The 25,976-nt window shown below is 34.9% G+C and overlaps 1 protein-coding gene across 3 annotated transcripts in view; it reads left to right on the forward strand.

The window, feature by feature from the left end:
* LOC136033249 (IQ motif and SEC7 domain-containing protein 1-like) overlaps positions 1-25,976 on the forward strand; it is a 359,466-nt gene that overhangs the window by 161,607 nt on the left and 171,883 nt on the right. For 2 of the 3 annotated variants that reach the window (XM_065713973.1, XM_065713984.1), the window contains one exon: positions 201-269. In XM_065713973.1, coding sequence (XP_065570045.1) covers positions 201-269 — 69 coding nt within the window. Of the gene's footprint in view, positions 1-200; positions 270-18,665; positions 18,946-25,976 lie in introns of those variants that run through there. The other variant, XM_065713985.1, reaches the window with a different exon arrangement.

Consider the following 25,976-nt stretch of genomic DNA (forward strand, 5'->3'; position numbering starts at 1 on the left):
TTGCCACAGGTCTCTTTATCGTTTAATAATTCAGAAGTATCTGTCGTAGCCAAAATTTTTGAATTCACATTGGTTCTTTTGTTAAATTATAAAATTTCAAATAGATCCTTTCTCGACAATTCAAATTATGCTGTAGATGTATACGTACTTCTTAATTTATCATTTTCGTAAAATTTTTATATTTCTTTTTCTTTTTTAAGGTTACGCTCTGGTTGTGCACTTCCATGTTCCCCTAGAATGAACTCTGGAGAAAAAAGTGAGACCGACTGGTAAGTTCAGTTTTTTTCTAGCATAGACTAGAGGCATTAGTCAAGGAAAATGGGAAACTCATAGGGGGTGGGAACTTTGACAATTCAACACGGCAAGATAGGAATTAAAAACTACTAACGCCACCTACAGCATAGCATCTGGCCAGTTCATTAAATGACAGGAAGTTTCAAAGACAATGGGCATTGATGCGGTTGTAACAGAAATAAAATGCAATAGGATTTAACCTGAAATTTAATCAGTAATAATTAGTGGTTAATTAGTTAATTAACGGTGGTTAATTAGTGATAATTAATCAGTATGTTTTATTTCTAATGATTATTTTAAGTCAAAATCCAGTTTGCACTAAGTACACCCAGCTTAGGGAGATATTGCCAGGTTAATTAGCCTAGTTCACTCTAAGATTATAGATGTACTGGGGATCAAGGGCTCTGTGAGGGAGGTAAGGTCTAGGGCTCCATCAAACCTCCCCCAAAGGTTTATTCGTGCCTTGCACTGCTGTTGGGAAGCAAAGTTCATGTACTGGAAAATGATTAAAGTATACATTTAAAAAATAGTGACGTGAGGGATGTTTTTCGAGATTTGGAAAACGCGAAATACCACAATGATTCCATGCAAAAGGGAGGTATATTTTTGGCCACACAGAAGAGGTTCCAGGCATTTACAAGTCCTTAGACAGAATACATGTATTCAAGATAAAACAGAAGTGAATAGTATCTACAGCCATTTTCCTTGCTAGAAAAGGGTTAGCGTTTCCTGGACACAAAGACTTTGGAACTCTCTCAATTAACGAAGCTATTCAAAAGGAAGATGGCAAATTTAGTTTTTTATCAAGATTCTCAAGTGAATCTGGCAATACCAATTTGAAGGATCACCTTGAAAAACTAGGGGGCAAATGCGCTCTTGCGTCGGGAGCAAAATATTTATTAACGTCGCCCCCCTCTACCCACAAAATTTTTAGGCTAAATATTGTCACTTTATTAATTATTTAATAATTTATAATTTGATTTTTTTATTTAATATTAGAATTTTTAATTATAATTAATTGTTTTAATTATCATTATTCAATCATTTTCATGTTTCAATTTTTGTATTAATTAGTTAATAATTTATTAATAATTTTCATCTATTAACTGCGCCCTCCATTTTATCTTAATAAAATACAATTTCAAAAATTACAAAATGATTTTAACCGTTAGAATATGCATTTGAAATTTTGCACTCCTAAACTTTTTGCACCCAGGGCAAGAGCCCACTCTGTTCCTCCCCTAAAACCACTTCCTATTGTAGAGTTACTTCATCCAATACTATCAGACTTAGACGAAATCAAATCCTAGATTGACAAGTATGTTGCCATTGAGGTTCAGCTCCTTCAAAGTGCGATTGAAAAATCTGACTTTCTAGCGAGCCTCTATTTAATCGAGTATGGGTTTTCCCTGAGTTTTCCATTAAGTTTGTACTTGCATAGATTACAAGCGCATAGTTAAGTTTGTATGTTTGTGATTGTTCCAACTTGATTTTTATTTTTTGCTTTCTATGTTTTTGATTTGTTTTTATTCCTTTTAGACCGCTTTGTTTTTATTTTCTCATTCTTTGAGCTTATGTTTTTCTTTTTCATTTGTGGTGAAAATGTATTGTTGATTTAGTAGGTGAAATATTTACTTATGTTTTTTCATGTGAATCCCACTGGCTTCAGACCCATTTTCCTAATTCTTCATAGTGTAGTTTTTGGGGGTTTGAAAAGACTTTTTTTTCTGCCTCCTGATCTGAAAGCTGATTTACAGTATCATGCAAATTTTAAATTGCTCCAATATTGTAAAGTTCTCCTTTTCCTAGCACGTTGTTCTAAGTACGTACCTCAAACATAAGTTACATGCGTAAGCTGACTCGGTTGAGAGTAATTCTTTCACGACCAATCCCTTAATTTTGATCAAACTTGACGAACAATATGTGTGATTTCTCACCAGAAGGACACGCTGATTTTGAATATGCTGATATTACCCTCCTAAAACGAATAGAAAAAATCTGTTCAAAGCGAGACTCCGTGGTCTCTCTGGGCAAAGTAACCAGATAAAATGCTTGGCGAAGGAACCGAAAAGTCCCGCTGAGCAAGTCACTTTTTTCCAAAAGAAAAACGGATGATTCAGAATGAAGAACTTCGATGAAAAATGTTAGTTACAACTCTGTCATTGATGATGATCATGGTGCTCAGCAAAACAATTTTTCCGTTCATTGATACAATTTGGAGCAAATCGAGAACGTTCTTGACTCAACTTGCTTTAGAGAACACATTTCACATCTAGAGCATATGGTCTACACCCCGGATATAGTAATTATAATCTTTTGCTGCTTAAGGGGCTGTGATAACGGAGTTAAACACACCGTAGTTCTTTCTACTTACACATACTACTTCTGTACCATGATTGTTTGGAGCAGATAGAACAGTTTTGAAATCTATCCATTTATAGACACCAATCGATCCACAATGTTTATTGTCGAAGCACCCTCTTTTTACTAAGTTGCTCTAGAAGGGAGACAGACGAAAAGAAGTTATTATAGATAACTGTATGCTCTTTTCCACTGAGACCTTCAGTCATTTCTGCCATCAAGTTTAAATCCTAAATCCTCCTTGAAAGCTAGGAGTTTTCCTTGGTAAACGTCAAAATTGCAGACATAACTGCTCATGCAGGCTAAGGACCATAACCTATAACCTCTTTTTATCGGCTTCATTGGCTTATATTGCTTCAGTTTGGAATGTTCTTTCAGGAGAATGAAGAACTCGCCGACAATCAGGTAGGCTCCAGCCTTTACGAAGCGTAAGTGGAAGTTTAGCAGGTCAATCATAGGTCACAGCATGAAAAGCATATCTTTTTTGCCAGTTGTGATTGTCATGTTGTCTCTAACATGCAAGTTTCTTGGAATCTCCTCGAATCTATTTCTTGACATCCTTTACGATACAAAAGGGACACCCAAGTCAGGATCAGTAGCCCAGTAATATCTCATGTTTAGAACTTGGTGGTACCTAATTAAAATATTTATCCAAAGTAATGCCTTAAGCTCTGTGTGTGTTTCATTAATATGCCTGTCCTCCTGAAGTAAATTAAGGTTTGACTGAAAACCAGAAGTTAAAGAAGCTCATAGCACAAGCAGGTGAGAAAACAGATCAATAGGAGTTGACTCACTCCCTATTTCCTCTAAATTAGCCTCAGGATTCACCGAGTTCAATTGGTGGGTTTTTGCGACAGCTTTCTTTCAATTCCTTTGTGGTTCGACGGCTTTTATCTTCATTGTCGGTGGCTTTAGATTTTTCTTCGGTTGATAAGCTGCATGACACGGAACTCGTGCCAATCAAGTTAAAGGGGAAGCAAGGCAGGGATCCTTATCGGTTGGGATTGGAGAAGTGACTGGCGAGTCTTCCCCATCGTTTGATATGTCTGAAGGTTGATTGAACATGTGTTTATTTGTGAAAACAGTAGTTGAACCCACGTCAGCCAGGTCTGGGTCCATAGCATTGTCCTCTGTGTCGATGTTTTCCTGTAGATCCGGTTCTATATCTTCAGACTGCTGAAATCAGTAGTCATCATCACTAATATCGCATTACACCTCTTCTAAGACGTTCAGCATGGTTCTTTGACTAGTATGAATTCGCTGTCGCATGGGCTGGAAAAATACCGACTATAGAATAAAATTGCACAGGAAATAGAGAGAGAGAGAGAGAAAAAAATGAAAAAAGGAATAATTTCTTCGCGCTTGTATAACAGGTAAAAGAGATAGGGAGAGAGGCAGTGAGAGGAGTGAGATAGAGGCAGTTAGCGTGTGTGATGAGCAAGGCTGGCTGAACCAAAATGCCTTAGTCCATAGGAAATTAAATTAAACCAAAAGAAAACAATTCCAAGGTTACTCCTGCCTTAGAAATTGCTTATCATCGAGGATTTTTGAAAGTGCGATTTTATCAACTTTGGTCAGTGGGACTTTACAGTCGCCACCATGTAAGGGCCTTGGCCTTTGGGGCTGCAAAGTCCCAAAAATAGAATCCGTTACAGCAGACATCCGAAGAGCTTCATCAGTTTTTTTTATGCCAAAATGTTTTTTACATATCAGCAATTACCCTTGTAGTTTTTACTCTGATCTTGCTACACTCTAACTTGTTATCACCAATAAAAAAAATCCAACTTCTTACCTTTTTTGACAAAAACAAACAGCTAAACTTCATCGTCATTAAAATAACTCCTACTGTACGTTATCTTGACTTGTTACCCATTAATCGAATGGCTAGAAAACGTGGAACACGAAGGAACAGGTTTTATTTCTGTAGCAATCGACTTAGAACCACCTGTAGGGTTTTTGCATAGTGGGACTATGAGGTCCCGTCGATCAAGAAAGGGGTAATGATGGCACAAACATAATACCAGGCCCTAGAAAAGGGAATTCGTTTAGAATTACTAATGTCAGGCCATAAGTTTCGATTTAACGGTAAATAGTTGGCCTTCATAATTATTATTGTGGGTAAACTAACTAACCGGATTCGAGGTCCAGGCTGAAATTCCCATTGCTTCCAATATTTAGCTCTTAACTATCCATTGTTGTTTTTGCCTCAACATGTGTATATAGAGGATTCCCCATTGTATTTTATATTCTCTGTTTTACCTATACGTGGTCCTTTACTTTTAATTCTCTCTGGAGTAACCTACCCTAAGGAGATACGGTACCTTAAAAATTATATTACAAGCTTCGTTCTCAGCTGGCCCTAATAAAGACAAAGGGCCCGTTAACAAATTCTCCTATAAAACTAGCTATCATCGAAATTTGTCCATAATATTTGGTTTTACTGCAAAACTTGACGGAAAAGACAATAAAACCTTATGTCCCTTTTGTCAGCGAGCTTGTCAATCAAAGCGGGTAAAACCACTGGGAACTCTCAAAGTGACCAGATTGCTTTAGTGATAATGACCAAGATGATTTTAAGCGTTTTTATAGAAGGTATACTATAGTATTTTTAGGACCGCCCTTCCTTGAACTTTAAAAAGAAAATTCCGCTCCATTTAATCGAAAAAAAATTACACTTTCTAATGTCTATGATGATCCAAGTTCCATTAAAACCAATTATCTCCATTCCTAGCACAAAACGCGAGTAGTTAAATGGATTTTCTAAGATTTCTAGAAAGTATGTTTTGGCCGTAGTTTTCTTTCACTTATTCAGATCTCTTATCCGAGCTATGCAAGTTATGGCAAGACCGCACAATGACCCAACCCATTTAAATAGCTTGGTCACACAAACTGAACAAGTTCACAACGGATGAGGTAATGTGACTCTTTAAGCACTGTATCACCTAAAAGACTAGCTTTACTGTTTTCTACGAACTTTATAAAATTAATGAGGACAAAAACTGAGGGATTACAAGACTTGAACTCTCACGGAGTTACCGATAATTGCTTTTTTTTTAGATAAAAACCTAATTATCATTCCTCCTAACCAGCCTGCAAATTTAGTAGGTTGTCAGTAGTACATCTTAATTCGAAGCACCTCTGTCAGTGGTACCTACGCTTTGCAATAACTGTACCATTATTCCGAGTAACATTGTAACACAAGAGATTAATTTGTACCATCTGAACCACAGGTTAAAAATTTACCGTAACAGTTTAATTCAGTTCGTTCGATTACAAAATGATACTAGATCTACGTTGCCTGAGCAACGTGAAGTGTTGCGGCAACCTTTCTCCGGCTTCGCCGAATAAAGTGTTGCGAGAGCAACACTTTGGTTTTGTTTCTTTGCAATCGCTTAAACGCTGAAGCTGTCAGCCTATCGAAGCTTTTAAAACGTCATGTTCAAAGAAGAACGCGATCAGTAATTACATGATCAAAGGCTATTCCTCAGCGTTGAAAAAACAACAATAACAAAAGAGTATCGAAAAAAGGGACTAAATTGACTTTGCAGCCAGTTGAACTTTATCCTTTTCAATCGTAGACATCGTGACGATATCTTATATAATCAAGTTGGTATTATAAAGCTATCTGTAACTTTTCAGGATCAAAATACCATAAATGATTTATTAATTATGAAGAAACTACTATGACATTGTCTAATTCGATTGTTTATTTCTGTGAACTCCGTCCCCCATTAAAATACACTTTCGTAAGACACGCCCCAAAAAATCCTTTTGTAAAACACCCCCCCCCCAAAAAAAAAAAAAAATCCGGATACGGCCCTGTGTGTGACCACACAGATTGCAAACGCTTAACAAATAAAATTCTCAACAGACGAACAAAACAAACAAATAAGGAAAATAGAACAACCAAACTATGACTAATATCTGATCATGAAAACAAAAACAGATATGCAAAAAAATAGTAAAAAAGAGAAAAGAAAAGAAAAACAAAAAAAAATATCTATGAACCAAGACCGAAAAGAAAGTTTTCGGTCTTCGCCGAATAAAGTGTTGCGAGAGCAACACTTTGGTTTTGTTTCTTTGCAATCGCTTAAACGCTGAAGCTGTCAGCCTATCGAAGCTTTTAAAACGTTATGTTCAAAGAAGAACGCGATCAGTAATTACATGATCAAAGGCTATTCCTCAGCGTTGAAAAAACAACAATAACAAAAGAGTATCGAAAGAAGGGACTAAATTGACTTTGCAGCCAGTTGAACTTTATCCTTTTCAATCGTAGACATCCTGACGATATCTTATATAATCAAGTTGGTATTATAAAGCTATCTGTAACTTTTCAGGATCAAAATACCATAAATGACACTATTAATTATGAAGAAACTACTATGACATTGTTTAATTCGATTGTTTATTTCTGTGAACTCTGTCCCCCATTAAAATACACTTTCGTAAAACACGCCCCAAAAAAATCCTTTTGTAAAACACCCCCCCCCCCCCAAAAAAAAAAATCCGGATACGGCCCTGTGTGTGACCACACAGATTGCAAACGCTTAACAAATAAAATTCTCAACAGACGAACAAAACAAACAAATAAGGAAAATAGAACAACCAAACTATGACTAATATCTAATCATGAAAATAAAAACAAATATGCAAAAAAATAGTAAAAAAGAGAAAAGAAAAGAAAAACAAAAAAAATATCTATGAACCAAGACCGAAAAGAAAGTTTTTCCTTTCAATCTTAAATAAATCACTCTTAACAAGACTAAATTTTCAATAAACTAGAACTTGAACAGATATCCGAGTCAGAAGGAGGCAAGTACAACCAGAATTTACTGTAGAATTTGTGTTTATCAGAAATTGTCCAAATTTACAGCATTATACCAGGAGCCCCTAAATTGTACCAAAAACGGTAAAACTGTATCACGTCGGCAACGCTGGTCTCTGTCCAATATAACCCATTATTTGAATAGGATCTTGTATAAATATTGCTTGTGCCTTGTGCTAGATTTACAAATGTAAATTTAAAAAAGCTCACTGGGCGTATAAGCGGAAATGGAGTGTTTACTTGTTTCGTCACTATGAAAGCAAAACCAAGGTTTTTTGGGTGGAAAAATCGATATAGTCTAATCAGTACGGTGGTCAAATTAAATGCGGTGATTGTTGTTTTTCAAACAATTATAGTTTACAGTTTTCTCCAATTTTAGAAAACCATTTTTTTTTTCCATGGCGACAAACACTTGTCGCTTTGGGGAAGCAATATTTGCTTTATGAATATAGTTAAACTAGCAGGAGAGCCTGTCGGAAGACAGACCTAGAAAAAAAGAAATCCATAGAGTAGCCTGAGGAAGGTAGCGAACTCTCTCTGAATCTTAGAATTTTCTGAATATCTGGGCAATTCTTATCCAAATTATAAAAACATTTTGTTCTTCGTTATTGCCAAGAAAAAGTCCCGAGTACGTGTCTGCGTTGGCTATACTCTTTTGTGTGAGCAAGACAAAATATTTCCCCCTTCCCCCAGCATAAAAACCGAAGTTCCTTTATATCTCCCACCAAGATTCCTAAGAACCATAGATCAACCCCTCCTCCCTGCTGTAAAACAAAACAAGATGGACTTGCCAAAACTACGGACAAAATTCGTCATGATTCAAATTGAATATTCTGACTGATATGCATATTGAGAAATATTTATACATATATATATATATATATATATATATATATATATATATATATATATATACTAGCTGTTGGGGTGGCGCTTCGCGCCACCTCAACACCTAGTTGGTGGGGCGCTTCGCGCCCCCCCAAGCCCCCACGCGCGCGTAAGTCGTTACGCGCCATTGTAGTTGTGTCCCTATGTCCCACCTGTGAATAAAGATAGATTTATATATGTGTTTCAAACTACGTAAAAATTGCGAATATACAACATTTTTGGATTTCCCACTACTGGGAGCTTTCCATTTCCAATTGCCAGCAATTGATCTGAAAATGTTTGACCAGAGTCATCGTTTTGCAATCGGACACGCATATTTGTAGTTAATTTTAATATTTTTACGTGTGCCCATAAATTAGAATTTTTCAGGCAATCATTCATTTCGTCTGCAGGAGTTAAACTACGTAAAAATTGCGAATATACAACATTCTTGGCTTTCCCATTGTCTGTGCATATACAAAGCCGTATGTACTAATAATGACAACATATGCAAACGCTCTTTTTACAAACAAACAAACATGCATACACACAACTCGTTTTTATATAGATAGGTAGATAGATAGATACAATACAAATTAACTGCGTAAAACTTGCGAATATACAACATTCTTCGCGTCAAGATTGTGGCCTCTATTAGGTTTTCCATTGTTTTTTTTACGGCATGTCGCGTGCCATTGCAAAGCTTTGGTGGGTTGATATTTCTTAAAAGTATTATTGGTACGCCTATTTTTAGTTGTAGCACGTGTGGTGGAAACCCTGAAAGATCTATGGAATTTAAAAATTCAGATGGATAATTAACCGCTTCATTTGGTTCCAAAACTGTGTCGACTGACTTGTAAAGGACTGCCTGGTCTCGAATCTTGGTCAAAACAATATTGTTGATTTCGTGGACGTCTATATTTTTGGGTGCGAGAATCGCTCTTTCACTTAGCCATTTATTATTTTTATAATTTTTTAGAATATTCGGAAATACTTTTTCAATCAATTCATTTTTGGACGTCACTAAATTACAGAAATCAGCAGGTAGTTGTATACGTCCTGAAATTGAGTTAATCGTATCATAAATGTCTTTTTGTTCCGACGTTGACTTGGAAATGTTATTTTGTACATACGACAATAGATCACTCGTACTGTAACTTTGTTCACGATCCAATTCTACACATGTCGAAACAGCAGCGATACGGTTAGGTGAAGGCATTCCCAAATCCTGAAGAGGTTTGTTTGCCATACGTACGCACAAATCTTCTATAATAACTAAAGTGTAGTTATAAATTTCTGATGTAAAATCAAAAGTCATATCTGACGTCTCTAACTGTTTTCGATGGAGTATATCTTCGGACATTTTTGACTTATATTTTTCCCATAACTCTGTAGGAGCTGATGGAGAGCAAGTTGTTAAAATGATGCCAAACAATGCACGAATTTGACTTGGGGTTGACGTTTCGCACTCATGGGGAATATGGAACAACCCACTGGTTATCTACTTCGATGGTGGTACCGTTGCCATTGTAGGTTCTTCAGTCATTTTACAATTAGAAATTTCTCTTTCAACGGTCTTCTTACAATTAAAAATTTGTCTTTGAACGATATTCTTAAATACCTGTGTCCTGGTCGTCATTTATATTCCCTGTGTCCCGGTCGTCATTTGTGTCCCGGTATCCCAGTCTGTAATTTCTCTTTGAGTGTCCCGGTCGTTATTTATATTCCCTCTGTCCCGGTCGTCATTTGTGTCCCGGTCTGTAATTTCTCTTTGAGTGTTTTTTCTTTTTAGTATTTTTTAGTTTTTTACATTTTTTCTTTTTTCAGTTTTCTTTTTCTTCTTTATTTTTCAGCTTCACTATGAAATACATGTCGCTGAACCTTTGTTTTTTTAACTAAAATCTTGTAGGCATTGATGACCTTATCCAAGTCAAAATCCCAAACCCAATCATCATCGCTATCATTTTCAGTTTTGATATGTTTGACTCTCGCTGTCCAGGTGGATCTTCATCTAACTGCGCGGTTTTGCGTTCTTTAGCCTCAAGCCTGTTTCCTTGCTGTTCTTTTGATTCCTCGGCACGCTTTCTTTTCTGACTTTCTCTATCAGCAGCAAGTTTTTTGGCATAGACTCTTTGAGCATCTTCATCAGTCATTGTAAACTTAAACATTAATAGAATTCTACGCGAACATATGTCTTATATAACTTGAATGACGTCACCTTCAAAGCAAAAATGATGGCAACTAATTTCATGACGTCAGCCGAAACATGACGTCACCTGATCCACAGATCCACACACAGACAACTTATTTTTATATATATAGATATATATATATATATATATATATATATATATATATATATATATATATATATATATATATATATATATATATATATATAATTAAGAGAGGACTCATTTTTAAATGGACTAAAAAGTAGAAAACAATTTTTCTTGTCAATAATCTATGAATATAAGTAAAAATGTGGGGTGCAAATCAGATTTAACTTTACAATAGCGCAAACGTCAAATTGGTCTAAGCAATAAATGCATAAATGAAAAAAGTTGATGAGTTGAGGAAAACGAGCGAAAAAGAACAAGTTAAGTTGAGCTCAATCCGTTATGCGCTCCTCGTTTTCACTTATATTCAAAGATTTTCAAGAACAAAAATATTTCTAACTTTTTAGTCCATTCTGAAAACGAGTTTTATTAGATTTGTTCTTTTTAATTTTCGACTTTTTAGTCTTCTCTAAGAAAAAAAAATCTGTCCTATCTCAGATTTGAACCCAAGTTACTACAACCACAAACAAATGTTCATACCACAGCAATATCAAGTTTTGTATCATAGTGTTTGTTTTATGCTTTTTGCTGCGTCCAATTACCCGTTTGTTGTTATTTATTTATACAATGGGGATTATACAAGATGGGGGATTTTTGATGTTGTATTATTGTGCTGTCACTGGGACGGCATATACTAATTAGATTCAGAAGTAATTGAAGATTTGGAAGTGGTCAAAAACGGCCCGCAAATTTATGTGACTGACAAACAAACAAAACGGCAAAAACTAGTGGGTTGGCATTGGAACATTTTCTGAAAATTGGCATGCGACGATTTTCCTGTGTAAAAAAGAACGCTCTAGTTAAGGTCCCAAGTTTGGGGAAATTCATTTCCCCCTCCCATCCCCCTTAGTAGTTTTTCATAAAAGTCCGTTCATTAGTGACCCCTGAACGTTGAAAGCCTTGGGAATAAGTGGGGAGAGTTCCAAAAAGCAATTTGTTTTGTTGAAAAATCAGTTGATCCCGAGCTTTTAGAGAAAGACCTTCCCGTTTGATAGCTGTGAAGTGGGTCTTGATTCTTAATTGCTTCTCGTTAAATGCTACGCAATGCCACTAAAAATTTACAATGATAGCCTATCAGGCACTTACGCAGGAATTTCTTTCAGGTTAAATCCTTAAAGTCCCTTATTACGTGATTAAATAAAAAAAAACAAGTTTTTTTTTAACTGAAAGTAAGCAGCGACATTAAAACTTAAAACGAACAGAAATTACTTCGTATATGAAAGAGGCTGCTTCCTCATCAACGCCCCGCTCTTTACGCTAAAGTTTGACTCTTTCTCTCAATTCTTCTTTTTAAAACAGTAAAAAACTTTAGCGTAAAGAGCGGGGCGTTAATGAGGAAGCAGCCTCTTTCATGTACGAAGTAATTTCTGTTCGTTTTAAGTTTGCATGTCGCTCCTTACTTTCATTTAAAAAAAAAACTGAAACGTTTTCTGAACGTTTTCGAATCAATGCATGTTTTGATTTTGGCTCTCCGCAGAGGAATGATCAAAACGAAATTTGTATTTTTTTTTTTTTTTTGGCTTAATGGCTTTCTCATAATTTGGTCGAATGATTTTGATAAAAAAAAGAGCGGGGGAGGAAGCCTAGTTGCCCTCCGATTTTTTGGTTAATTAAAAAGGCAACTAGAACTTTTAATTTTTTACGAATCTTTTTATTAGTAAAAGATTTACGTAACTTATAAATTAGCTTACGTAAAGAACTTTTGTATTCTTATGTTTTTATTACATATATGAGGGGGTTCGTCCCCTCGTCAGTACCTCGCTCTTTACACTAAAGCTTAAATTTTGTCCCAGTTCATTAAGAATGACCCCTGAATCACAAAAGCCGTAGAATAAATAGTTGAAAATACTAAAAATACTTTAGCGTAAAGAGCGAGGTATTAGAAGGAGGTGAGCCCCTCATATGGGTAATAATTTCTGTTTGTTTTAAGTTTTAATGCTGTTCCTTACTTCCAGCTGAAAAAACTTTTTCATATTTATTTTTTAATTGTTGTTTTTTAATAATGCTAGTAAATCCTGCTCTCCCTTCATGGAAATTTTCTTCTCCCATGACAAATTCTCGATGGAAAGTTCCCCCAGCATATCCCCCTCTTCTCAATCCCTCCCCCCCCCAACCTGTGGGGGAGTAAGTCGTCCCCAAAGACATAGTTATAAGGTTTTTGACTACGCTGAATAAAATGGCTATCTAAGAATTTTGATCCGTTGACTTTGGGAAAATAATTAGCGTGGGAGGGGGCCTAGGTGCCCTCCAATTTTTTGGCCACTTAAAAAGGGCACTAAAACCTTTCATTTCCGTTAGAATGAGCCCTCTTGCAACATTCTAGGACAACTGGATCGATACGATCACCCCTGGGAAAAAAACAAAAAAACAAATAAACACGCATCGCATCCGTGATCTGCCTTCTGGCAAAAAAAATGCAAAATTCCACATTTTTGTAGGTAGGAGCTTGAAACTTCTACAGTAGGGTTCTCTGATACGCTGAATCTGATGGTATGATTTTCGTTAAGATTCTATGACTTTTAGGTGGTGTTTCCCCCTATTTTCTAAAATAGCGCAAATTTTCTCAGGCTCGTAACTTTTGATGGGTAAGACTAAACTTGATGAAACTTATATATTTGAAATCAACATCAAAATGCGATTTTTTTTATGTAGCTATTGGTATCAAAATTCCATTTTTTAGAGATTTGGTTACTATTGAGCCGGGTCGCTCCTTACTACAGTTCGTTACCACGAACTGTTTGAGAAGTATCAGAAAATGATGGGAAAAGAAATAAAAATCATGAGATTTTTTAGGGGGAGACCCTTCCCTGTGCACGTGCCAGCAGCTTGTATACCAGGAGACTGAGCTTCACTCGATAATTACTTCACTCGTTTAATAAGATTGACGTTTCACTTAATAGTTTCGGAAAAACATTTTTCATATGAATGACTTCACAAATATTCAGACGTCCAATGTCCCAAAGGGTTTTTACTTTTTACAGCGAATAAAATAAAATGAAATTGAAGTTGTTTTGCGATTGATATTTTTTGTAAATGTCCCCCTTTTCACCGAGAGAAGCTTTTATCCCTGGTACTAATATTTGTATGCCTTTTTTCTTCTAGAAAACGTACAAATTTAGACAATCCAATGATTAATACTTTAGTGAAGTATACAGTTAGTATTTGTATTCTAGTCTTTAGGAGACAGTCTGTAAGCAAACAATCATATTTTGCAGTAGAAAGTTTACTGCGCTATTTTTTCTATTTATACGGTTTTATTGTTCAATGCCTTATACGTTTTTTAATTGACTGACACGCCATCATTTAGCCAGGTCGAGTGAGATAGGCGACTATTTGATATTATCCGTTTCTGATCATACCACGATCACTTGATCTATTGGATATAAGTGATTTTGATCAAACAATTTGTGGTAACGAACTGTAGTAAGGAGTGACATGACTCAATACTAACCAGATCTCTATATAAAGCTTTCTAAAAAAGTTTCTGCTTATGTAGTCAAATTATAGATTCATAATAATGATTGACTAAAAAAAAATTACTGAATTAAGGGGTAACATTGAAACTTAAACGAACAGAAATTATTCCGTATATGAAAGGGACTGCCCCCTTCTCAATACCTTGCTCTTTATGCTAAAGTTTGCCTCCCTATCACAACTCTGTTTTTTGAAGTAATACAAAATTTTATTTCTCTGACCTTATTTCCCAATTGATGTTTTTCTGTAGCTCTATTAAAGATTGGGGCAAAGAGTATAGGTAACTTTCAAGAATGGAAACTGGTGCTTGGGCTGACGGAAAAAAACCTACCGTGCCATCCAGCATGTGGCAACACCTGGCATTTTTTCCAGTCTTGTGATTATTTTTCTGCAAGGAACAGAGATCGAGTCCGTATTACAACCCTAATTTTACCAAACAAACTGACTAAATTAATTAGTATTGTTATACTGAGATCAATAGTAAGTGTCACCAAACGCTGGATGAAACTGAGTATTTTTTTTGTTGACACTAGCACCAGTTTCAACTCTTATAAGTTACCTATATTGTTTGGATTTGGGCTTGTTGACAAAAACCTTTTTCTTTATATTAAATAAAAAAACAAGTTTTTTTAACTGAAAGTAAGGAGCGACATTAAAACTTAAAACGAACAGAAATTACTTCGTATATGAAAGGGGCTGCTCCCTCATCAACGCCCCGCACTTTACGCTAAAGTTTGACTCTTTTTTTCAACTCTTCTTTTTAAAACAGTAAAAAACTTTAGCGTAAATATCGGGGCGTTGATCAGGAAGCAGCCCCTTTCATATACGAAGTAATTTCTGTTCGTTTTAAGTTTTAATGTCGCTCCTTACTTTTAGTAAATAAAAACTTGTTTTTTTTTATTTAATTTCTGAACGTTTTCGAATCAATGCATGTTTTGATTTTCGCTCTCTGCAGAGGAATAATTAAAACGAAATTTGTATTTCTTTTTTTTTTGGCTAAATGGCTTTCTCATAATTTTGATCGAATGATTTTGAGAAAAAAGAGCAAGGGAGGAAGCCTAGTTGCCCTCCGATTTTCGGTTGATTAAAAAGGCAACTAGAACTTTTAATTTTTACGAATCTTTTTATTAGTAAAAAATATACGTAACTTATAGATTAGCTTACGTAAAGAACTTTTGTATTCTCCCCAAAGACATAGTTATAAGGTTTTTCGACTATGCTGAATAAAATGGCTATCTCAGAATTTTGATCCGTTGACTTTGGGAAATAATTAGCGTGGGAGGGGGCCTAGGTGCCCTCCAATTTTTTCGGGTACTTAAAAAGGGCACTAGAACTTTTCATTTCCGTTAGAATGAGCCCTCTCGCAACATTCTAGGACAACTTGGTCGATACGATTACCCCTGGGAAAAAAAGAAACAAACAAAAAACAACAACAAATAAACACACAAATAAATTTTCTCAGGCTCGTAACTTTTGATGGGTAAGACTAAACTTGATGAAACTTATGTATTTAAAATCAGCATTAAAATGCAATTCTATTGAAGTAGCTATTTGTATCAAAATTCCATTGTTTAGAGTTTTGGTTACTATTGAGCCGGGTCGCTCCTTACTACAGTTCGTTACCACGAACTGTTTGAAACACAGGTCAAAGTTTGTGACTCGCATTCCCTCCCACGGGGACTGCGGGGGAGTAAGTCGTCCCCAAAGACATAGTTATTAGGTTTTTCGACTATGGTGAATAAAATGGCTATCTCAGAATTTGATCCGGTGACTTAGGGGGGAAATGAGCGTGGGAGGGGGCCTAGGTGCCTTCCAATTTTTCGGTCACTTAAAAAGGGTACTAGAACGTTTAATTTTTGTTAGAATGAGCCCTTTCGCGAAATTCTAGGACCATTGAGTCGATACGATCACCCCTGGGGTAAAAAAATAAAATAAAAAAAAACACGCGTCCGTGATTTGTCTTCTGGCAAAAAATGCGAAATTCCACATTTTTATATATAGGGCTTGAAACTTCTACAATAGGGTTATCTGATACGCTGAATCTGATGGTGTGATTTTCGTTAAGGTTGTATGACTTTTAGGGGGTGTTTCCCCTATTTTCTAAAATGAAGCAAATTTTCTCAGGCTCGTAACTTTTGATGGGTAATGAAACTTATATTATTTGAATTTAAAAAAGAGGGAATAGTTGTGGGAAAAGTGGAAGTCATGGCCAATTGTAGAAAAAAGCCAAGACAGATTGTTGAATTAAGTGGGCAGCCCAGTCAAGGGTTAATTTTATCCCTTTGATTGCCGTTGTTACTGTCTGCCATTTATGCTACACCTTTCCGTGCATGTGTGTCCCTTCACAAATGCCAAACTAGAGTCGTACCTGTTGGAGGTTCTCGCTGGGGAACACACGCAGGTTGACTACGGGTTAAATTACTTGAAAATTTTCCTCTCATGGCTATCACTCGACAACGCTGAACTAGAGTCAACCCTCTCATGCTAATTCACGGTGGGTTGGGTTCAACCTGTTGGAGGTTCTCTCTCAGGTTAATTCACGGTCGCAGAAAGGGGTTAAGCAGCATATTGACAAATTTGGCAATCTATTTACAACTGATTACCCCGCCAAAGAAATGAATATGAATGGAAATAACGAGTCCAATTCAAGGCCTACAAGGGCCTCCTGCAATCTGCTCGACTCTTATGCAAGTGAACTTGCATTTATAAGCCAAGGGATTTGGGCGAGAAACAAAAATTTCAACTGTCTGTAATTGACTACAAAAAGTCGAGTAGACATGGGCTAGATGGGAACCCCAAATGAGAATGAGTATATTGTTGGTATGTGTGAAGCGGATGGTTACTACCACTTGAGCAATGGTCTAACCATTGACGGCTTTAAGGATTCGTGCTTTAAGCGCGGCAAACATAGGCTCAATGAAATACCCCATTATATATATGTTACCACGAACTGTTTGATATCACGGCAAGGAAAAGTCAGGCTAGTGAGATCAGGAGAATGCGATGGCCAAGTGATATCACAAATCGAGAAATAAATCTTCCGTTCCAGAAATAAATCTAACGTTCTTCCAGAAATAAATTTAAACGTTCCCAGAGTAATTGGACGATAGTGAATTTTTCCATAATTAATTTTAGGGGCCACTCTGTATAATTCCGAAGTAAATATATTGGTTGAAATTCATTTCCCATAAAAGATGAATTGCATAATAAAGGAGTAAAATTAGCCCCATAGTAACTTTGAATTTTTAATATCAGAAATTTAAAGATTGCGAGCACTTCGTCTACGTCATCTCGTGAGTATTACGTCATCTCTCCGTTATATTAAAAACAACAATATTTACTATTCCCTTTTAATAAGAATTTATTAGCCAGAGTAGAAAAACGTAAGGGTAAAGAAAGAAAATGAACAACAAGAAAATAAAGATATAAGCCAGGTCAGTTTGACAGATGAAAGGAAAATTGCGCAAAAAAAAAACAAGCACAATAAACAGTGAAATACTAAGAACCTCAAAATAAAGATATTTGTTACCCCTTGGGTCCCTTTTAGTCTATTTATCCGCCTAAACCGAGATTTTCGAAATTTTTCTTTTGGTTGTTTCGAAATTATGAAGTTTTTAGGTTAGTGGCACCGCACTTAGCTGTTGCATTATAGTAGTGCATATAGTGTTCTGCCCAGGTACTGACAGTTGGTATTAGCTAAAAATAGGCTTCGCGCGGTAATTTTTCATGACTGTTGAATTTTTTCTTGCTCCAAATTACCGCTAGCCAGACTTGCTGTACCGGTATTACTGCAATCTAAGCCTGTGATTTAGGCTAAACATGATTTTGGATTAAAACTTTCAACAGTTTTGTATATACTATGTAACATTCTGTACGTATATACTTATATTTATATGCAAAGAAGTATCCTATGCTTTTTTGAAAGTGGTTTTTTACTCCCCCTCCGATTCAAAGTCCTACATATTGCCCTGATATAACCACATATGAAATTAATTTAGTGCCATTTCTTCTGTTTCTTCCTTAGCCCATAACCAGGGGCGCCAAGTGGAGGGGAAAGAAAAGAGATAATTACCGATAGACTTTTTTCCTTCTCCCCCTGTATATTCTGAAAACGCCTTTTTTTGGTGTTTTATTGGAAAAGTAGACCCCCTCCCTCGCTAGAATCTAAGAAATACTTTTTTGTATCTTCGTCGAGAAAAATTAACAAAAAATCCTTGCCATCCCCCTACATTTTTGCAAATTGGCACTGATATATAACAATAATAATAAAAATGGCAACGGTTTTTCATCCTTAGTTGTCCACTTATTTAGGAGGATTAGTAAGATTAGTGATGTTGAGCCTCAATCAAATTACTTTGAGGACTAGTTCAGCTCAACCGTCATAGCTGGAAAGATTGGGATTAGGGTATCCAGATAATTTAGATCAGTTATCATCTGGCTTGAGGAACGCACCCTAAACCTTTGCATCTCAAATCGTTTACGACTCCAATAAATGTGTTGTAATAATAATTGCGCCTTTCACCAAAAACTGTACGCAAGGTTGAACACATCAACAAAAATATTGCTGACAGAATTCCGTTGGACGTCAAAAACTTGTCCAGCAGATCGAAAATGCTGTTTGACCCGCATTTGGATTTTGTGTTTAATGTGTGTGAATCGCAGATCTTTGATGTTTGAGTAGCTGATTTACATACTAATTTGTGCTGATGTATTTGGAATATGTTTATTTTTGTTTTCTTGTGCTGCAGTTCGGTGTATGGACAAAGGGATTGTCTTATGCAGTAGGTGAGGCATCACGGAAACTAAAATTACTCTGCAAAAATTACGAGCGCTCATTGCTTTAGTTAAAAATTAATTTTTGCTCAAAGAGGATATGATTTGTTTGAATTGGTTAAATTGAAACTTACATAAGCCTGTCTTCAAAATTGAATAATTCAATTTTTAATGAAAAAGCCCTTAGTAGGCTACGCACCTTTTATTAGTGGTGAGCGCCAAATTTAAAAGAAAAGTGTGAACGTAAATCTGTTAAAAAGCAAAAGAAAAAAAGAAGCTTACAATATATTGCAGCAAATAAATTAAGAAGGCGTGGCTCTTCTTTGAAAATGTAGTTGTCTTTTTTGAATCAACGAATTGTTAAGGTTGTAATTTTCGACGAAAAGTGCCGAATTTAATTAATTTTCCATATTTATTTTCACGGTTCAACGTGTCAACACTGACAAAATGTGGTTCTGCCCTAAAAATATCATAACTTTGAAATAACCAAACAGAAAACTGGATATTTTTGAGAAAAACTGGATTTTTGTTTACTCTTACAAACCAAATAAGATAAACAGAAGGTACTAACAAAGAGAAATAGTACTGTTTTAGGCCTCAATGGTCTTGTTTTTGCGACGTATTATTGGAAGCCAATCATTTATTTCTTATTTCGGGAGAAACAAATAATTCCGCCTTTTAAAAACCTGCTTAACTAATGCTCCGGCATAGCCATTGTTTAGGTAGGTATGCGTTTATTTCATCAAATAAAAATTACTAAAATTGCACTTACAATCAATAACATGCTGCTCAATTTAGGGACCTGTTCAGGGACCAAATGTCCCTGTTCAGCAGAATGTTGAGTGTCGAATCTAGACATAGACTACATAGGCAACTTACATAGGCAACACAGGCTACATAGGCAACTTTAGGCAACTAAAGGCAACAACAACATAGGCAACTTTTGGAGAGACAAATAACTTTCCCATTAAGCTCTTGGTTCTTCTGTGATAAATATTAAAACAGTAAGAAGAGAGAAAATATTTGAATCATGACATTTTTTTCAAGTAGAATCTCTTTTTGTCTGTAGTACTAGGCCTATCTACCGAACTTATTTTGCTTCATAGGATTATAATAAATATTTTTAGGCAGCTTTTTTACTTTTATTCTTCGCTCATTTTGAATTTACTCAGACCTCACTGCCTTTCCATCTACAATTAAGACGTTTGGTTCTTGGTTCTTGGTATCACAGAAGCTCTTGGTTCTTCTGTGATAAATATTAAAACAGTAAAAAGAGCGAAAATATTTGAATCGTGACATTTTTTTCAAGTAGAATCTCTTTTTGTCTGTAGTAATAGGCCTAACTACCGAACTTACTTCGCTTCATAGGATTATAATAAATATTTTTAAGGCAGCTTTTTTACTTTTATTCTTCGCTCATTTTGAATTTACTTAAAATTTCTGAACAATTTCTCAGACTTCAATGCCTTTCCATCTACAATTAAGACGTTTGGTTCTTGGTATCACAGAAGCTCTTGGTTCTTCTGTGATAAATATTAAAACAGTAAAAAAAAACGAATATATTTGAATCATGACATTTTTTTCAAGTAGAATCTCTTTTTGTCTGTAGTACTGCGCCTATCTACCTAACTTATTTTGCTTCATAGGATTATAATAAATCTTTTTTAGGCAGTTTTTTTTTTACATTTGTTCTTCGCTCAATTTGAATTTACTTAAGAATTCTAAACAATTTCTCAGACTAGACGTAAATATAGCAATAACAGGTAAATTTTCGTAATAAGACAAGGAAAAAAAGTGATACAAAAATAATATTAAAAGTCGGAATATTTCTGGTTCGACATATGGAAGCCTTTACAGGGGCATATCTAGAGCAAAATCTTGGGGGAGGCCCAGTGCGACAAGGGTGCCTATGAGCAAAATCTTGGGGGAGGGGCAATATGACAAAGATGGCAATAACTGATAAAATTGACAAGTTTATTCTAAAAAAAGAGTAAAAAAGAAAAAAAAAACAAGGAATGAGATCGCCAAAAAAATCTTGGCCAGCTAATTGGTTTGGGACGGGGGTCAGTGGTGTGACTATTTAACCTCAGCCAGAGTCGACCCAGCTCGGAATGGGTACCTGGAAATCTAGGGAATTTAAACAGGAAGGATGTGTGAAAGCACATGATGGCTGGTCCCCATCCCCCCATTGCACTTCCTGCGTAAAGGGCCTTGAGACGGGGATCAGTACCGCCGGTTTGGACTTTAAGAAGTCTAGTGCTGTGTTCTTTACCTTCTTTTATGTTATAGAGGTGTAAAACCGAGGTAGGTACGATGGGGTATGTAAAGATGGCATAGCAAGCAACACAAAATTTATAGGTGAAAACCAGGTTTCGTATGAAGAAGGAGTTCTTGGTGAAAGGAGGACTTTTTTTTTTTAGCTAGAACCTGCTTTATCTGTGGCGGTGGAATGTAAACGCGAGTTTTCTGCAGTGGTGTAATTTCGTTAAAATCCTTGGATGGGGGCAAAGTTGAAGCCAATTTTCCCAAATTAAGTGAAAATGACGGTGGAAACTGAAAAACAAGCCATATTGTATCATAAAGATAAAGATATATAAAAAAAAAAAACCGACCTGTTTCTGTGGGTGCTCGAATTATGCAGGCTTATTTTAGTTTTGACAAGATTTTTGAAGAAACTGAACTTCAGCTGGTTGGGCCAACTGGGGTCTGGGGGCAGTTGCCCCATGCGCCATAGATATTATGCCCCTGGTTTTTTGGACAACTTAACGCAACGGCTTTTGGATTGTTGCAGATTGCATGTATACCACAAAGGCTACACCTATACAATCATTATTATTGGTATTGCTAAGAATTAAGTGGAATATTTTATGTTATTTAATTAACTTCTGGAAAAGGTTAATTCGTAATATAATATATACAATATAGGTTAATATAATAATACCTAGTATACAATAGATAATTTAATACATAGTGTATAATAATGTCATGATTAAACATAGAATAATTTATCATATATAGAGTTACTATGGAGGTTTACTTAGATTTCTTTATTTGTTCATTTTTCATGGTCATATATTTATTTGCACATCAACATGTGTTTGGCAGGAGATGGTTCTCATTGTTTTAAAATGAATATCTATTTTATCGCTTTTTAGCGTTCTTCTAAGCTTGCAAAGGTGATAAAAAGTACTATTATTTGCCATGGGATAAATGAAGCTATTAGAGAAAAATTTGCCAGAAACGGTTTCAAGTTTATTTTTATAGGGGACAGGTTAGAGCCGGACACATTCCCAAGGATATTTTTGGGTATCAGATTTGGAAGAGTAACTTTATCGAAGCAACTGATAAAAGACGCATTATATGGTAATTATGGATGATTATGAAAGAAGTCAGATTGCGTGAGATTACGTCCTTGTGTCACCCCTCTTTGTCTACCAGGCTCGTGCAATAACTTTTAGTGAGTGCCTTAAGGGTGAAAAACCTCAGGAGCTTTTAGGGATATTCATTTTTTAAATTATATGCTTAAATAGCGACAAAGACCGCACTGCCTTTCCATATCAAACAAACACAACTTAGAAAACATAGGGAAAATTTTCCAAGAGAGTGGAATTCAATTCAGTGGATATTACGGCCCTATATCCAAGGGCCCTCTCCAGCACAACACCAGAAAAAAATATGTATACATAAATAAACTTACAAAAACTATCAAAAAATATAATTATATAAAACATTTCATATACAAACATCTCACATCATTTTATTTATCATTCCTGGTTGAACCTCGTTGAAGTAAGGATGTTAGGGCTGTTTCAAAATTTTTTTTTATACATTTTTAGTTTTAGTTTTCAAATTTTAATGTAATTGTATATATAGATAAATATATATATATATATATTATAATCTATATATATAAAAATAAGTTGTCTGTCTGTGGATGGATGGGTCAGGTGACGTCACCTGAAAAAACTGGATCAGGTGACGTCAAAACTGAAAAAACTAAAAAAGGCAAAAACTACAAAAAAACTAAAAACTAATAAAAAAAATAAAAAAGCTAAAAAACTAAAAAAACTAAAAAAAGGCAAAAACTACAAAAAAAACTAAAAACTAATAAAAAAGCTAAAAAACTAAAAAAACTAAAAAAAGGCAAAAACTACAAAAAAAACTAAAAACTAATAAAAAAAAATAAAAAAGCTAAAAAACTAAAAAAACTAAAAAAACTAAAAAAAAGATAAAAAACTAAAAAAACTAAAAACTAAAAAAAAAGGAAAAAACTGAAAAATAAGCTAAAATAAAGGTAAAAACCAATAAAAAACTAAAAAAAAAACTGAAAAAACTAAAAAAAGGCAAAAACTACAAAAAAAAACTAAAAACTAATAAAAAAAGTAAAAAAGCTAAAAAACTAAAAAAACTAAAAAAACTAAAAAAAGGTAAAAAACTAAAAAAAATAAAAAATAAAAAAAAACTAAAAAAAAGGAAAAAACTGAAAAATAAGCTAAAATAAAGGTAAAAACCAATAAAAAACTAAAAAGAAAAAAAGGAAAAAACTAAAAAAAATTTTCATCTAAAAAACTAAAAAAAACTAAAAAAGGTAAAAACTAAAAGAACTAAAAAAGAAAAAAATAAATGACGAAACTCAAAGAGAAAGCGACCAGGACAAAAGGAATGTTCGATTAGCAATCAACAAAGCACCGGGACACAGGGAGTATAAATGACGACCAGGGCATAAGTAAAAAAAAAAAAACTATCTATATATATAAAAATAAGTTGTCTGTGGATCTGTGGATCGTGGATCAGGTGACGTCACCTGAAAAAACTGGATCAGGTGACGTCAAAACTGAAAAAACTAAAAAAAGGCAAAAACTACAAAAAAAACTAAAAACTAATAAAAAAAAATACACCGGGATACAAATGACGACCGGGACACAGGGAATATAAATGACGACCGGGACACAGGGACACAACTACAACGGGGACACCGGGGGAAACAGGGGGATATAAATGACGACCGGGACAAAAAAACTAAAAAGAAAAAAAAAATAAAAACTAATAAAAAAACTAAAAAATCTAAAAATCTAAATAAGCTAAAAAAGAAAAAAAAGGAAAAAAATAAAGGAGAAAAACAAAACTAAAAAACGAATGTATATACAGACCGGGACACCGGGATACAAATGACGACCGGGACACAGGGAATATAAATGACGACCGGGACACAGGGACACAACTACAACGGGGACACCGGGGGAAACAGGGGGATGTAAATGACGACCGGGACACCGGGACAGGGAATGGTCGATTAGCAATCACCATCAACAAAGCTCAAGGGCAATCATTAGAATCATGAGGTATAGATCTGAATACAGATTGTTTTCCCATGGACCATTATATGTTGCATGTTCAAGAGTCGGTAAACCTGACAATCTATTTATATGCAAAGACAATGGGACAGCAAAGAATGTTGTATAAGTTTTACGTAGTTAAAACCATATATATATATATATATATATATATATATATATATACTAGCTGTTGGGGTGGCGCTTCGCGCCACCCCAACACCTAGTTGGTGGGGGCGCTTCGCGCCCCCCCCAAGCCCCCCCGCGCGCGTAAGTCGTTACGCGCCATAATAGTTACGCGCCATTGTAGTTGTGTCCCTATGTCCCACCTGTGAATATAGATAGATATATATATATGGTTTTAACTACGTAAAACTTGCGAATATACAACATTCTTCGGGGGGGTGTCCCCGTTGTAGTTGTGTCCCTGTGTCCCGGTCGTCATTTATATTCCCTGTGTCCCGGGTCCCGGTCATCATTTGTATCCCGGTGTCCCGGTCTGTATATACATTCGTTTTTTAGTTTTGTTTTTCTCCTTTATTTTTTTCCTTTTTTTTTCTTTTTTAGCTTATTTAGATTTTTAGATTTTTTAGTTTTTTTTATTAGTTTTTAGTTTTTATTTCTTTTTAGTTTTTTTGTCCCGGTCGTCATTTATATCCCCCTGTTTCCCCCGGTGTCCCCGTTGTAGTTGTGTCCCTGTGTCCCGGTCGTTATTTATATTCCCTGTGTCCCGGTCGTCATTTGTATCCCGGTGTACCGGTCTGTATATACATTCGTTTTTTAGTTTTGTTTTTCTTCTTTATTTTTTTCCTTTTTTTTTCTTTTTTAGTTTATTTAGATTTTTAGATTTTTTAGTTTTTTTATTAGTTTTTAGTTTTTTTTTCTTTTTAGTTTTTTTGTAGTTTTTACCTTCTTTTTAGTTTTGTTAATTTTTTTTTTTACTTGTGTCCTGGTCGTCATTTATACTCCCTGTGTCCCGGTGCTTTGTTGATTGCTAATCGAACATTCCTTTTGTCCTGGTCGCTTTCTCTTTGAGTGTCGTCATTTATTTTTTTCTTTTTTAGTTCTTTTAGTTTTTACCTTTTTTAGTTTTTTTTTAGTTTTTAGTTTTTTTAGTTTTTTACCTTTTTTTAGTTTTTTTAGTTTTTTAGCTTTTTTATTTTTTTTATTAGTTTTTAGTTTTTTTGTAGTTTTTGCCTTTTTTTTTAGTTTTTTGTCCTGGTCGCTTTCTCTTTGAGTGTCGTCATTTATTAGTTTTTTCCTTTTTTTTTTTAGTTTTTTATTGGTTTTTACCTTTATTTTAGCTTATTTTTCAGTTTTTTCCTTTTTTTTAGTTTTTTTTTATTTTTTATTTTTTTTAGTTTTTTACCTTTTTTTAGTTTTTTTAGTTTTTTTAGTTTTTTAGCTTTTTTACTTTTTTTATTAGTTTTTAGTTTTTTTTGTAGTTTTTGCCTTTTTTTAGTTTTTTCAGTTTTTTTTTTTAGTTTTTTATTGGTTTTTACCTTTATAGTTTTTTTAGTTTTTTAGCTTTTTTATTTTTTTTATTAGTTTTTAGTTTTTTTTGTAGTTTTTGCCTTTTTTTAGTTTTTTCAGTTTTGACGTCACCTAATCCAGTTTTTTCAGGTGACGTCACCTGACACATCCATCCACACATCCATCCACACATCCACAGACAGACAACTTATTTTTATATATATAGATATATATATA

The sequence above is a fragment of the Artemia franciscana genome, chromosome 11, assembly GCF_032884065.1.
Source record: "Artemia franciscana chromosome 11, ASM3288406v1, whole genome shotgun sequence".
NCBI lineage: Eukaryota > Metazoa > Arthropoda > Branchiopoda > Anostraca > Artemiidae > Artemia > Artemia franciscana.